Source organism: Crocodylus siamensis, chromosome 4 (genome assembly GCF_052110815.1).
Source record: "Crocodylus siamensis isolate JL-2025a chromosome 4, ASM5211081v1, whole genome shotgun sequence".
In the NCBI taxonomy this organism is placed as follows: Eukaryota; Metazoa; Chordata; order Crocodylia; family Crocodylidae; genus Crocodylus; species Crocodylus siamensis.
Genome location: NC_143398.1, coordinates 63033944 through 63047019, shown reverse-complemented (window position 1 = coordinate 63047019; position 13076 = coordinate 63033944). Strand labels below are relative to the sequence as shown.

General features: G+C 42.6%; 1 protein-coding gene across 1 annotated transcript in view; it reads right to left on the bottom strand.

The window, feature by feature from the left end:
• Window positions 1–8885, bottom strand: part of MON2 (MON2 regulator of endosome-to-Golgi trafficking) — an 83507-nt gene extending 74622 nt beyond the window's left edge. The window contains exons 1-2 of the mRNA XM_090042426.1: window positions 8240–8885; window positions 5690–5829 (exon numbers count right to left, since the gene is read on the bottom strand). Coding sequence (XP_089898552.1) covers window positions 5690–5807 — 118 coding nt within the window. The 5' untranslated portion in view covers window positions 5808–5829; window positions 8240–8885. The remainder of the gene's footprint in view (window positions 1–5689; window positions 5830–8239) is intronic.
• Window positions 8886–13076: the final 4191 nt, after the last annotated feature.

The window sequence follows — 13076 nt, the reverse complement described above, 5'->3', positions numbered from 1 at the left end:
GTAAAATAAAACTGGATTGTTAAACATTACTGTTTATTCAAGGACCCAAATGGTTTTGAGAATAACTGTCTGCACATACACTGCAGTCACAGAATTGGTTTTGTTCTGAGATCACAGAATTCAACGCATCAAAAACGTCTATGTTGCTAAAGATTGTCATCAATATACATACAAGTTGCCTTCTGCATGGTCATCAAATATTTAAACAATAACAGATGGTGAAAATCCCCCAGACCAAGAAAAGGCTTTAAGAATAACCACCCTAAATCATTTCATGTGGGTCATGACAACAAGCAGTTTCAGTTAATGCTACCTATGCTTAGCAATTTATTGTAATACATTAAAACATAATAACTGCTGTTCCATTGAAGGCCATTGGACATGGCAGAAGAGGGGGAGATACTTCCTGTAACTGGGAGGAAACATGTGTTTGTAGTTCCAGATTAGTAGGAATACAGAAATAACCACATGGGATTTGGCAATCTTTGGCCCATGGAGGGATTTTATTCAGGCCATAAAGGCCAGATAGCAGCTGCACGGGGTTTCTGCAGCAAATCTGCACTGGGGGGCTTCTGCAGTGACAGGGAGAGATTTGCATACGCAACAGCACCGGATCAGCAGCACTGGCCCACCGCAAAGCAAGCAGCATTATATTACTCCTAAGGACTGCCAACCCCTGACCTTCGCATGGTTTTAACACAGTCTATGCATAAACTTGAGGTGGTGGGGGTTTTTTGGTTTTGTCTCCAACTACAAACAAATCACTGCAGAAACACAATCCCCAATGTAGACTCAGGTTATACTACTTAGCATACTTCCCTCTCCATAAAAGTATAAGGTATATGATTACCATGATTTACACAACAAAAGGGTTGTACTAGTTTAATTTTAATAATATAATAACTGGCGAGGAGGCTCTTCTCTGCCAGACTGGCTGACCTGCTCCACCGGGCTTTAAACTAAGCCTGCTGGGGAACGTGGGGACTACCGCCAGTGCTGGCCCACTGAGCAACCCTTGCAAAGCCAGCAGGCCAAGGAATTTAAGGGAGCCCACCCTTGCCCCAGCCCTGGTACAATCTGTGGGCAAGGCAAGAGGCCCCAACGGGACACTTCCCTGCCTGTACACAAATGCCAGGAGCTTGGGGAATAAGCAGGAGGAGCTCGTCCTCCTGCTCAATACAAATAATTCTGATGTCATAGGGATAACGGAGACCTGGTGGGACTCCACCCATGACTGGACCTCAGGTACAGATGGCTATATCCTGTACAGGAGGGATCGTGTAGATAAAAGGGGCGGGGGTGTAGCTCTCTATACTAAGGAAAGCTACACGTTCCTGCAAGCTGATATTGGCGACCAGGGTGGATGACTGGAGACCCTCTGGGTTAAAATCCGTGGGGAACACGGCACAGGGGACACAACGGTGGGAGTCTACTACAGACCTCCCACCCAAAGTCCTGAGCTTGACCAGGAGTTCACCCAGGAACTGGCTGAGGCTGCATGCTCCGGGACCATGGTTGTCATGGGTGACTTTAATTACCCAGACAACTTGTAGGAGGATCACTCAGCAAAATCCGAGCGGTCACAAAGCTTCCTCTTGTGTGTGGATGACCTCTACCTGACTCAAGAAGTCTATGGGCCAACAAGAGACAAAGCGCTGCTCGACCTGGTACTGGCTACTGGGGATAACCTAATCAGCGATCTAGTGATCAATGGGAAGCTGGGTGACAGCAACCATGAGCTGATCACCTTCACCATTCCCCATAAAGCTGGCAAGTCAGTCAGCAACACGGAAGTCCTTGACTTCAGAAAAGCTGACTTTGACAAGCTCAGGAGGTTTGTCAGTCAGGCCCTAAGGGACCATGACCCCAGGGAGAGGGGAGTTCAGGAAGAGTGGTTGCTCCTCAAGGAAACGATCCTCAGTGCACAAGTTAAATCTGCTCCAACTTGGAGGATTGATGTCATATATCTTGACTTCAAAAAAGCCTTCGATCTGGTATCCCATGATCACCTCTTGGTGAAACTGGTCAATTGTGGCCTTGGGTCCACCATGAGCCGCTGGATGGGAAATTGGCTTCGTGGTAGGACCCAGAGGGTTGTAATTGATGGCAGTCACTCATCATGGTGTCCTGTGACCAGTGGGGTCCCTCAAGGCTCTTTCCTTGGATCCATGTTGTTCAACATCTTCATTAATGATGTGGACACTGGAGTCAGGAGCAGACTGGCCACGTTCACCGACGACACCAAACTTTGGGGCAAAGCATCCACACCAGAAGACAGGCGGGTGATCCAGGCTGACCTGGACAGGCTCAGAAAATGGGCGGATGAGAACCTGATGGTGTATAACACCAAAAAATGCAAGGTTCTCCACCTTGGGAAGAAAAACCTGCAGCATCCTTATAGGCTCGGCAGTGCTACGCTGGCTAGCACTATGGAAGAAAGAGACTTGGGGGTCATCATTGACCACAAGATGAACATGAACCTACAATGTGATGCTGCGGCTAGTAAAGCGACCAAAGCGCTGGCGTGCATCCATAGATGCTTCTCAAGCAAATCCTAGGATGTCCTCCTCCCCCTATACTCGGCCTTGGTGAGGCCGCAGCTGGAGTACTGCATCCAGTTTTGGGCTCCACAATTCAAAAAGGATGTGGAGAAGCTTGAGAGAGTCCAGAGAAGAGCCACGCGCATGATCAGGTCAGGAAAACAGACCTTACGACGACAGACTGACAGCCATGGGACTCTTTAGCCTGGAAAAGCACAGGGCCAGGGGTGATCTGATGGCCACCTATAAGTTTATCAGGGGTAACCACCAGGATCTGGGGGAACGTTTGTTCACCAGAGTGCCACAAGGGATGACAAGGCCAAATGGTCGTAAACTACTACAAGACCATTTCAGGCTGGACATAAGGAAGAATTTCTTTACTGTCCGAGCCCCCGAGGTCTGGAACAGCCTGCCATCAGAAGTGGTTCAAGCACCTACACCGAACACCTTCAGGAGCAAACTGGATGTTTATCTTGCTGGGATCCTATGACCCCAGCTGACTTCCTGCCCTTTGGGCAAGGGGCTGGACTCAATGATCTTCCGAGGTCCCTTCCAGCCTTAATGTCTATGAAATCTATGAAATATAAAATGGTGTAGACATGGCCTTCATCTCTTGCTTTGCATAATGGCCCTGCAGCATTATTCATTTCAAATCTATAATGTCAGTGCATAACCTGGACTGTAAAAAGGTAGCATGGTACCACTGAGCAATCATTGCTATCAGCAGACTGAAATAGTAATGCAAGCTGAACAAGTTGCTTTATCTGTACTTCTGACATTGGCCTGAAGGAGGACAAGAAAAAAAAAAAAAGAAACAAAAGATATATATCGCAAAAAAGAAAAGAAAGAAAAGATGAAATACTGAAACCAAGACAGCAAGATAGATCAGAAAATAACGCTGGACCTACAGGTTTATTTATAGTGTAACTTTATACTAGATTAAGTAAAGGTAAATTGAAAGTACTAGAGCTAGTCCCGAGTAGTTTCCTGTACAAAAATTCCAAATAAAAAGTGTGGTCTTTTCCCATTTAGCTTATGCAACTTTCAACTTGATTAAACTAGAAAAAGACGCTACTCCCAAATCACACGGAGATATTGTGGCATAGCTAATCTTGTTAGTTTTCCTAGATACGCAACTATCTGGGAATGCCTCAACAAGCAGGGAGATGTAGGGACTCTCCATTTTGAAGAGGCATGCGCCACATATTGTCCCATCAGGTCTGGCCCATCACTCATGAGAGGGCAGGGCGCCACCCCGCAGGACAAGAGGCAATGTCTGTTTTACCCAATGAAGTGGATCAATTGTGTCACTATTTATATCCTTTGACAAGCTTTCAAAATAATAAGTTTCGCCAGATCAGGAATGGGGGGCGGGGTCTATCTGTGCTTACTTCAAAATTTCCATTCAGTAATACGTCCCTCTTTTACAGTGGGTACCTTGAGCTATTTTTATATCCTGGGAGCAGAACCAAACCCGCAAGTCACTGGCAGTGGAGTAATTCCCCACCAACTAAATTTCCCTCATTTTATAACAAATGTAATACTTAAGGTTATATTTCCTAAACTGCAAATTCTTAACTCTACAGCTCTATCCTGAATGATCTCCCTAAATGGGCTAAACCTGTAACCCTTATCACTTCAAAAAAGGAATTTTTCAGGTAAACAGTTAAATTTACTATTTACTCCTCATTGAACTAAGGTTCATAGATTTGTTGCAATGGGGTTTTCACAGCGTCTCATTACAGCAGAAATGATTTCTCTGCCTTGACTTTTGTCAGAGGCTTCTACAAACTAGACTTTGTTGCTTGACAGAATAATAGAAAAGTAGGGCTGGAAGGGACCTGCTCAAGGCAGTGACTAAACCATCCCAACCAAGTATCCATCTCACCTGCTCTTGAAAGCTTCCAGGACTGGAAATTCCACAACTTCTCTAGGTAGCCTGTTCCAACACTTGACCACACTCATAGTAAGAAAGTTCTTCCTAATCTATAACCTAAATTTACCCTGGTACAACTTGAGTCCACTGCTCCCAGTCCTGTTCCCTACAACCACACAGAAAAGCTCATCTCCAGTCTCTCTATAATTATCCTTCAGGTATTTGAAGACTTATCAAATCCCCCCTCAGTTTTCTCTTTTCCAGACTAAATAACCCTAATTCTTTCAGCCTCTCCTAATCATTTTTGTTCCTCTTTCCAAACTGTCCACATTCTTCTGGAAGTGTGGGGCCCAAAACTGGACATAGTACTGAAGGTGAGGCCTCACTAGTGCTGAATCGAGCAGAAGAATCACTTCCCTTAATTGCAAGCGACGCTCCTGTTAATACAGCCCAGTATGCTCTTGGCTCCGCATTGTCCCCTCCAACAAGAGCACACTCTTAGCTCATATTCACAGCCTGAGGTCCAGCACAACTCCCAGGTCCCTCTCTGCAGTATTGCAGCCTAGCCAGTATTCTCCAGTCTGTATTTATGCATGCAATTTTTCAACCCTAAGTGGAAGACTCTGCATTTGTTCTTGCTGAATCTCATCTGACTGATTACAGACCATTACTCTAGTCCAGGGGTTACTAAAGCTTTTATGCTGCGGCACAGTAAACCACAGCCTGGAAGTGGCTGTGGCCTGGCAAACCACAGCCCAGTAGTCACAGTCAACTGTGGGCAGAATTGCTGGCTGGAAGACAGGTAAACATACCCCCACCTCCTGGCAGGGGAGGCGCCAAACCCTGCACTGCTGCAGGCCCTGCAGAAGGAGCTGCGGCCTCTCCGCCCGGTTCTGGGGGGGTCTGCGGTTTGTCAGTCCACGGCCATTTGTGGTCCAGCAGCCAACTGTGCTGTGAACTGGCATCAGGCCATGGCCCGGGGATTGAGAACCCCTGCTCTAATCTATCCAGGTCATTCTGGATCCTAGCCCTACACTGGCATATCTACAGCACCACCCAATTTGGTGTCATCCACAAATTTCCTAACTATGCACTCAATCCCATCACACAAATCACTAATGAAAAAAATTAAACAATATTTTTTGCCACCACTTTCACCAGCGCTAAATTTATTTTAAGAACAGCACCAAGTATAAAAATCTGAGACTTCTTTAAATAATTATCAACTATTATGAGAAAATTACTTTGAGTAAGAACGCAAAGAAACGTTTACCTGTCTGATTCGTTGTAGCTGATGTGTTTCCTGTATTTGGTACAAGGAATAGTGACTGAATGAATGATCCCAGTGCATTCACAATATCACGGAAAACCTTGGTAGAATGTTGCTTCATATCATAGAACTGACAAAATGATCTGTAAGTTTTAAAATAAATAAGCAAGGGTCAGTGACATAACTAATACCAATACTTCCTTCTGGTTGAAAATGTTATGATTAAGGCAGATTAGGTCTTTAAATTTTGGGGCAAATATTCACGTTCAAAGTGGTAAACCAAATAAGACTGGTAACTCTGGCCCAGTCCCCAGTGGACTATAACACTGCCTTGTATTACAACAAGAAGCCTGTCCTGCTGATTATATTTTTCAAGTCTCAAAATACTTAGAACATATACCATATTTACTTGAACACAAGAAGAGATTTTTTTTCCTCCAATCAGCATGGGGAAGAAAAGCCTATCATCTTACATTCACATACAAGGACACCTCAGATTTACTGTCTATCCATAAACTGCTGACAAAAATCAGCATGTGCTCAGTAATGGAAGCCAACTATGACACTGATTAAATATAACCAACACTGAGCAAACTATAACACACATGGCCCGTATTGGACAAACAGGTCTTTTTTTTTTCTGGCCATCCACAGAAAACTGGTACTGGGTCTAGAGGTGCTACAGTACCAGGCTGGCACCAGGAAAGCCAAAGCCAGCACTAACACCTACCCCTTTGTGTCAAAAAAAATGCTTGATTTTAGCCAAAAGGCTGAGATGCTGATAGGAACCTACCAAAAGGATAGGCTAGTGCAGTCCATTTGAAGAAGATACATGACAGTGCCCATTGCACTCAGTGCCAACTTTTTCATGGTGAGCCATTACACTGCGAACATTTCAGCTTGCTCTTCACTTCCACAACTGAGCTGCTTTTCTTTCCCACTTCAGATGATTTTTGTTTCTTTACCAGCCTTAAATGTCTGGCAAACATCACCAAACAGAGTCCCAAACAGTTCACCCAGAATCCTCCGTCACCACCTTTCTCAGTCTGTTGCATATGATTTAATGTGGCTCTGCCCTCCCCAAGGTGGAGCTGGACCAAGCTATCCTGCGTTTCATCTGCATAAGTTTTGGGAGCATTCCCAGACTCATAACAAAAACACCCAGTTCCAGTCATAAGTGTGTATGTGTGGGGGGGGGAGGTGGGCAGGCAATTAGCACATGGATCTTGGGGGGGGGGAGTGAGGGGGAGGGGGGAAGAGACCAATGTAATCTGGAACGAACACACACACACAGCAGTGCCAAGCTCAGTCACCGTGGCTTGAAATCTTATCGACTCTGGTGGGCCCAGCCCAGTGAACTATATGGTAAATCATCAGCCTATTGGCTTTAGACTAATATCATGCATAGTCTGTACTATTTATAAGCAAGTGCCAAAGTGCTGCCTAAGTGTGTTTTGGCATAGGTCCACCATAAACTTTCAGCAGTTTCAAAAAAGGTAACATGCAAAAATTCTGGATGAACTAAATCTGTGGGTATTATATGCAAATAACAACAGTTATGTTTAATTTCAGAATCATCATTTCCAAATTTGCTCCTCTCTTCCATGTGCTGAGGGAAAGCAGGGCCTGAAAGTAAAGAGGGGGGTGGGAAGCAGGCTACCTAACTCCCCAGATTTTTTTTCCCTGCCATAGCAACGAGGAAGACAAAAATCAAGGCCAGCCTCCAATAAATTAGATTCTATACTCAGAAAATTATAACCAATTTATAAAGTTTTCCATATATAAAATCTAATTAGAAGTAGTCTTATATCCAGGGCTGCCTTCTATTCAAGTAGATACAGTATATATTTCTTCCCTGCCCCCCCCCACCCCTTACAAGTGACATGCAGTAAGGCTAATCACACCTTGTTGGGCATCTACAGATGCATCACAAGCAGGTCCAGGGAGGTGATCCCTTCCCTCTCTGCAGTGCTGGTGAGGCCGCAGGTGGAGTACTAAGTCCAGTTCTGGGCACCGCACTTCAAGAGGGAGGTGGCTAACCTTGAGAGGGTCCAGAAGAGGGCAACTTGCATAGTCAGGGGGCAGCAGACCAGGCCCTACGAAGATAGACTAAAGGGCCTGAATCTATTCAGCCTCCACAAGAGAAGTCTGAGAGGGGATCTGGTGGCCATCTATAAACTCACCGGGGGAACTAGCGGAAAATACATGAGGCTCTGTTCCTCCAGGCATCACCTGGGATAACAAGGAATAACAGCCACAAATAATTAAGAGTAGGCTCAGGTTTGATATGAGGAGGCATTACTTTACAGTTAGGGCTGCCAGGCTCTAGAATGGGCTTTCCAAGAGAGGTGGCGCTCTTCCCTACCTTGTGGGGGGTCTTCAAGAGGAGGTTGGCTAGATATCTGGCTGGGGTATTATGATCCCAGCACTCATTCCTGCCCAGGGTAGGGGGTCAGACTTAATCTGTTCAGGTCCCTTCAGACCCTAGAAACTATGAAACTATATACAAGCTGTTACTTTAAAATATAAAGTGAAATATGGCATATCTGTTACCTTAAAAGCTGAGGCTGCACACAGAGCCTGTGGATAGATTCTACTGCAACAGCTCTTAGCCACTGTGGTTTGTCTGAATCCAGAAACTTTACTAACAGTGACAGAAAGATCTCACATTCTGTTACCTACAAGGAATAGGTTACAGTCATATAAAGCAAAAACTTGATGCAATATATTCTCTCCTCCCAAGCTTGTCAAATCCCTAGCAAATATTGGTTCATTCTGCTTTGGCACTAGGTTGAATTTCTGTCAGCCAATCACTAAAAATAACACAGAATACATCCAGCAATCGCAATGTTTTGCCAAGCATATGCCATACACTCGGCTGCATTCAGGAGTTACATTCCCTTACTGATATTTCTAAGAACAGTATTAAAGAATGGGATAACAAGCCGATAGAAGTAAATATTTAAGAGTTGGAGAGTTCATCATCAGATGAAAGTTAAGCACTGTAGTAAAAGAACAGAGTGTCATAATACAAGTGGTGTATAAGCCCTTGTTCTCAAAACAGTTTGCAATACAAGTCAAAAAACCCTCTCACTGAGCAACAATAAAAGCAGACAACTGAGTGCTCGAGACAAAGCAAAAAGTTACAAGGATATAAACAGCTTCCTAGAGAGTTTAACTGAATTAAGAGTTAAAATACAATAGCCATCCACAATCTTTACTGAAAAGAAAAGCCATGCACAAAAAAGATATTTAATAAATCTCAACTGAGCTTTCAACTCAACCCATGCTTGAAGTACGTGGGTGGAGAAGAGATGGTTATGGTTATCTCCCATATCGCAACTATTGGTTAAAAATAAAAAGAAAGGAATTGAGAATAAATTATATCATATAATTGTCTTTTTCTACTTAATCTGAGCCCTAGTGTTATGCAGAGGTGAAAATTAAGTTACTGCTGTCTCAGAGCTATCAATTATCAATGTTACAGGAAAATATTCAAACAAATAGGTTGGTGAAATCTAAAAAAATTAGAGAGACATATAATGAACAAGCAATAAACAGCTGCTGCCACTGTCAGGAGTCCCAAAAGGCAGGAAGAGATGACACAATTTATGTTTAGAGACTTATCGTTTTACAAACCAGGAGCCTGTCAACATATAGTCCCATTAGCCTCCCCTCATTGAAAGAGAATGCTAATTAGAGTCCTCATGCAACTTGCCAGGAGACTAGACCTATCAGAAGACTCTACCCTTCTCTAGAAAGATTGTCAGTAGCAGCAGTCAAGGTTAACAGCAGCAGTAGCAGGAACAGGATCTCTGCCATGCCAGGACTCCTCATTACATTAGAAGTCACAGACTTCTAGCCGATTTATGCCTTGATCCCAATTAGGACCTGTGTGTGACAGTAATAAAATAGGTAACTGACAACATACCTCACACTTTAGGGAATAAGGTAACTAAAAGCCTGGGGTCATCACAAAATATTTACTGCTTTCCCACGTCTGAATAAAGAGCAAGGAAGCACTAATATATACGCGGAGTTTGACCTTCCTCTGAAGCCTCAAGTAAGGCAGAGTGCTAAATAAAAGATTTTACTCAGAAGTGGATCTATCGTTCCCAATTCATCACAGAGATAGCAAATTGAATCTTTTTCTTCTTCATTTAAAATAACTTAATTCAAGACAAGATTAACACATTAATTAACACAAGCAATGGCGATATACCATCAACAGCTTTCTTTTCTACCTCATCCGTCCACTTAAAACACCTGACCAAGACAGACTTTAGATATCAAAATTACTCCATACCCATACAAAATTAAATCCCCAGCTTTTCTAATTGTCAATAAAGACTTCAAATGTATATGCATTCTTTTTGTACAATAGAAATATCTGTAATTAATCATCATAGTCTGGTTACTAACATATATGCCATTTGAATTAGAAGGGAGTGAGGAATCTCATTCAAGTACCTGAATTCCCATTTGGAGCTCCAAACACAGTTTCCAAGCTCTCGCATGATAGTGAATTTTTACTCTTAACCAAACTGCAGATTTAATATTGCAAACAAAAGCAGACTTATGTAGCTGTACATACTAGATTTGTGTCCAATCTTCATGCACTTTTTAAATATACTGTATATAGTAAGTAGCTATTTTCTCTCACTTCCTACATTAGTGAAAGCTTTTTTAACTACAAAAATACTTCAATTATTACTGCATTCCAAATCTTTTTCAACCCTTGAACTCTCTCACATTCATTTCATTTTCTATTAGACTAAACGATAACAAAAAATACCATAAAACCATCATGTACTGGATAAAAACAAACAAACCCCTCAAGCAACTTGGATCTCAAGTATTATTACTTTTCAAAGATTCCTTTACACCTAAAGCAAACTATTCTGTTTTAATGGTTCTAATTTAAAAATTACCTTATACCAGTCTCAAGCTTTTGCAAGATTGGGCCACAGGGTATAGAGGTAGTCTGTATATTTAAGAAGATGTAGAGATGATTAAAACTTAAGCCATTGTTTTTTTTTCCTTTCAAAAGTTAAATGGAAAAATATTCAAGTAGTCAAGCTCTTCAATGTTTACCTAGTTGTGTATTTTCTAATAGTGGGTCTCACACTACTGTTTTCTAGGATTTCTGTTTTACAATGAAGTACCATATATTTAATAAGGGACTTGGTACTTTTATCCTGATCTTGCAAATCCTTCATCTTACTTAGTTGTCTATAAATCTTCAACAAAAGCTCACATTTATTTGTAAAGAAATATTAGATCTTATTAAATCAAAATGACTAAGTGAAGCATGACTTACAAGTAAAAACTGCATAAAAACATCAATTGTGGCATTTCATAAGAAAAAGATTTTTCTGCTGAACAGTTTCATTAGCAGCCAAGACTAATGGGGAACTGTGGGAAGGTGAAAGGGGAAGGAAGGGGATATCCAGAGATCTCCTCATAGTACCATTTCCTTTAGAAATCTTTACAATACTAGAAGGAACATACTACTACCATTCTTTCTTTTCTTTAAAAAAAAGTTAAGTAAGATCTTACAAGGCTGTTTAAAAAGGAAACCCTGGCATCTCAAAAATGCATACACCACCCCTACCACTACTCTGTTCACCACTGTTTTCCTGGATGTTACTTGTAGATACTATGAACACTTACAATGTTGTATAATGCAAGTTAGTCTTCTCATTTTCTAAGGAAATAAGATTCTGAACTGTTGATCAACATGTCTCTGTACAGCTGACAACCAAAGTGTAGAGTTTTTTTGTTTTGTTTTGGAGACATCCTGCAGTTTAAGAGTACTTTGGCTCTATGTTATAATCCTCTCCAGAAATACATTAACCATAAACTCTAGCCCATAGCAGTGTAATTGCTGCAGACAAAACAAGAAAAGTTTCTGATGTATTTCCACAAATACGGAATTTAAATGTCTATGTCCTTCAACATCCTCTGGCCTCTCAATATTTCTTGCTGTCCATTACTTTTGGTGAAAATAATAAAAAAGTAGCTATGTTTTTTGAGAAGGGAAAAAAAAGATCAATTCCTTAAGGCAAAAGATAGGATCCAGGAGCTCCAGGATCTGATCTGTGGGTCTCGGACTGACCTTGCATACCACCTGGGCTGGGCAGCACACACTGGTCCAAGTCTGTAGAGTCAGTCTGGTGCACACTGCATGTGGCATCTGCGCCGGACCAGCACAGCATGTTAGTTTTAAAGCTGGATTATGCCTACAGATGATAAATGTATGCTGAAGCCTGTGTGGCACCCATCTGGCACGGGTGCCACATGCAGTGCACACCTTCTTCTGGCCCTCCGCGTTGCACAAGCCCCAGACTGGGGCCAGTGCATGCTGGATGTGGTGCGTGGGGCTGGACCGGCACAAGCACAGCACATAGCTTAGAGGTCTGATTGGGACTTGCACTGCATGCAGTACCCCACTAGGCCAGCCTTGTGCACTGGCTCCAGGGAGGTCCAAATTGGACCCACAGACTGGCCCTGAAGCCCGCACACAGGTCCAGTCCTGTGTGGGCACCTTGTGCAAAACACAACTTGTGCTGGCTCTGTCCACAAGCCCTGGACTGGAGCCGGCGCACACAGCAAAGCAGGGCTGGTAAAGGGCATGTGCGTTATTAGCTGCCTACTCCAGACTGGCCCTGGATGCTGGCTCCAGTGCGTGGGGCTGAGTCAGGCCACAGACTATCCTTATGCCCCTCATCCATGCCACAGGGTCAAATGAGTTTGACACACCTTAAAAAGGTTAAGGAAACACCTATTCGTTTGAATGCAAAAACGTAGTTTGAGGAGTCACTGTAGGATGTAAAGAGATACAGTTTAAACGAGAACTTAACATTGCAAAACTTGTGATAAAAATGTAAATTGACCATTCTAAACACTGCAACACTGAATCTTCTTTCTTTAGGCTTATACATTACAAAAAGAGGAAAACTGATCACTCTTTCCCTATGGGAATATCTTATTTTCCTGTTCTAAAAACTTACACTTCTTGAGAAGCCAGCAGTACTTGCCAGAAGACAGCATATGCTGCAATACCCAACTAACATATTCTGATTATGCAAGCAGAATTGGAATGCTCATGTTTTACAGGCTCACACAATCTGACATGGCGGCAGGAGTGAAACATTAGTTCCTCACTGAGATTAATAAGGACACTATCAAAAAACATGAGTAAGAGTTTTAATTTTCATTTATTAAAATCCCTGTTTATCTGAATACCATCTCTCCCAGAGTCTTTGAAGAAGTACACAAAAATATAGTATGTGAACAGAACTATAAAAACAGCGTGTATAGTTACCATCATTAACAAATCAATATTTAGTAGCAACTAGCACTCTAGGATGCAGAACATATGCACACA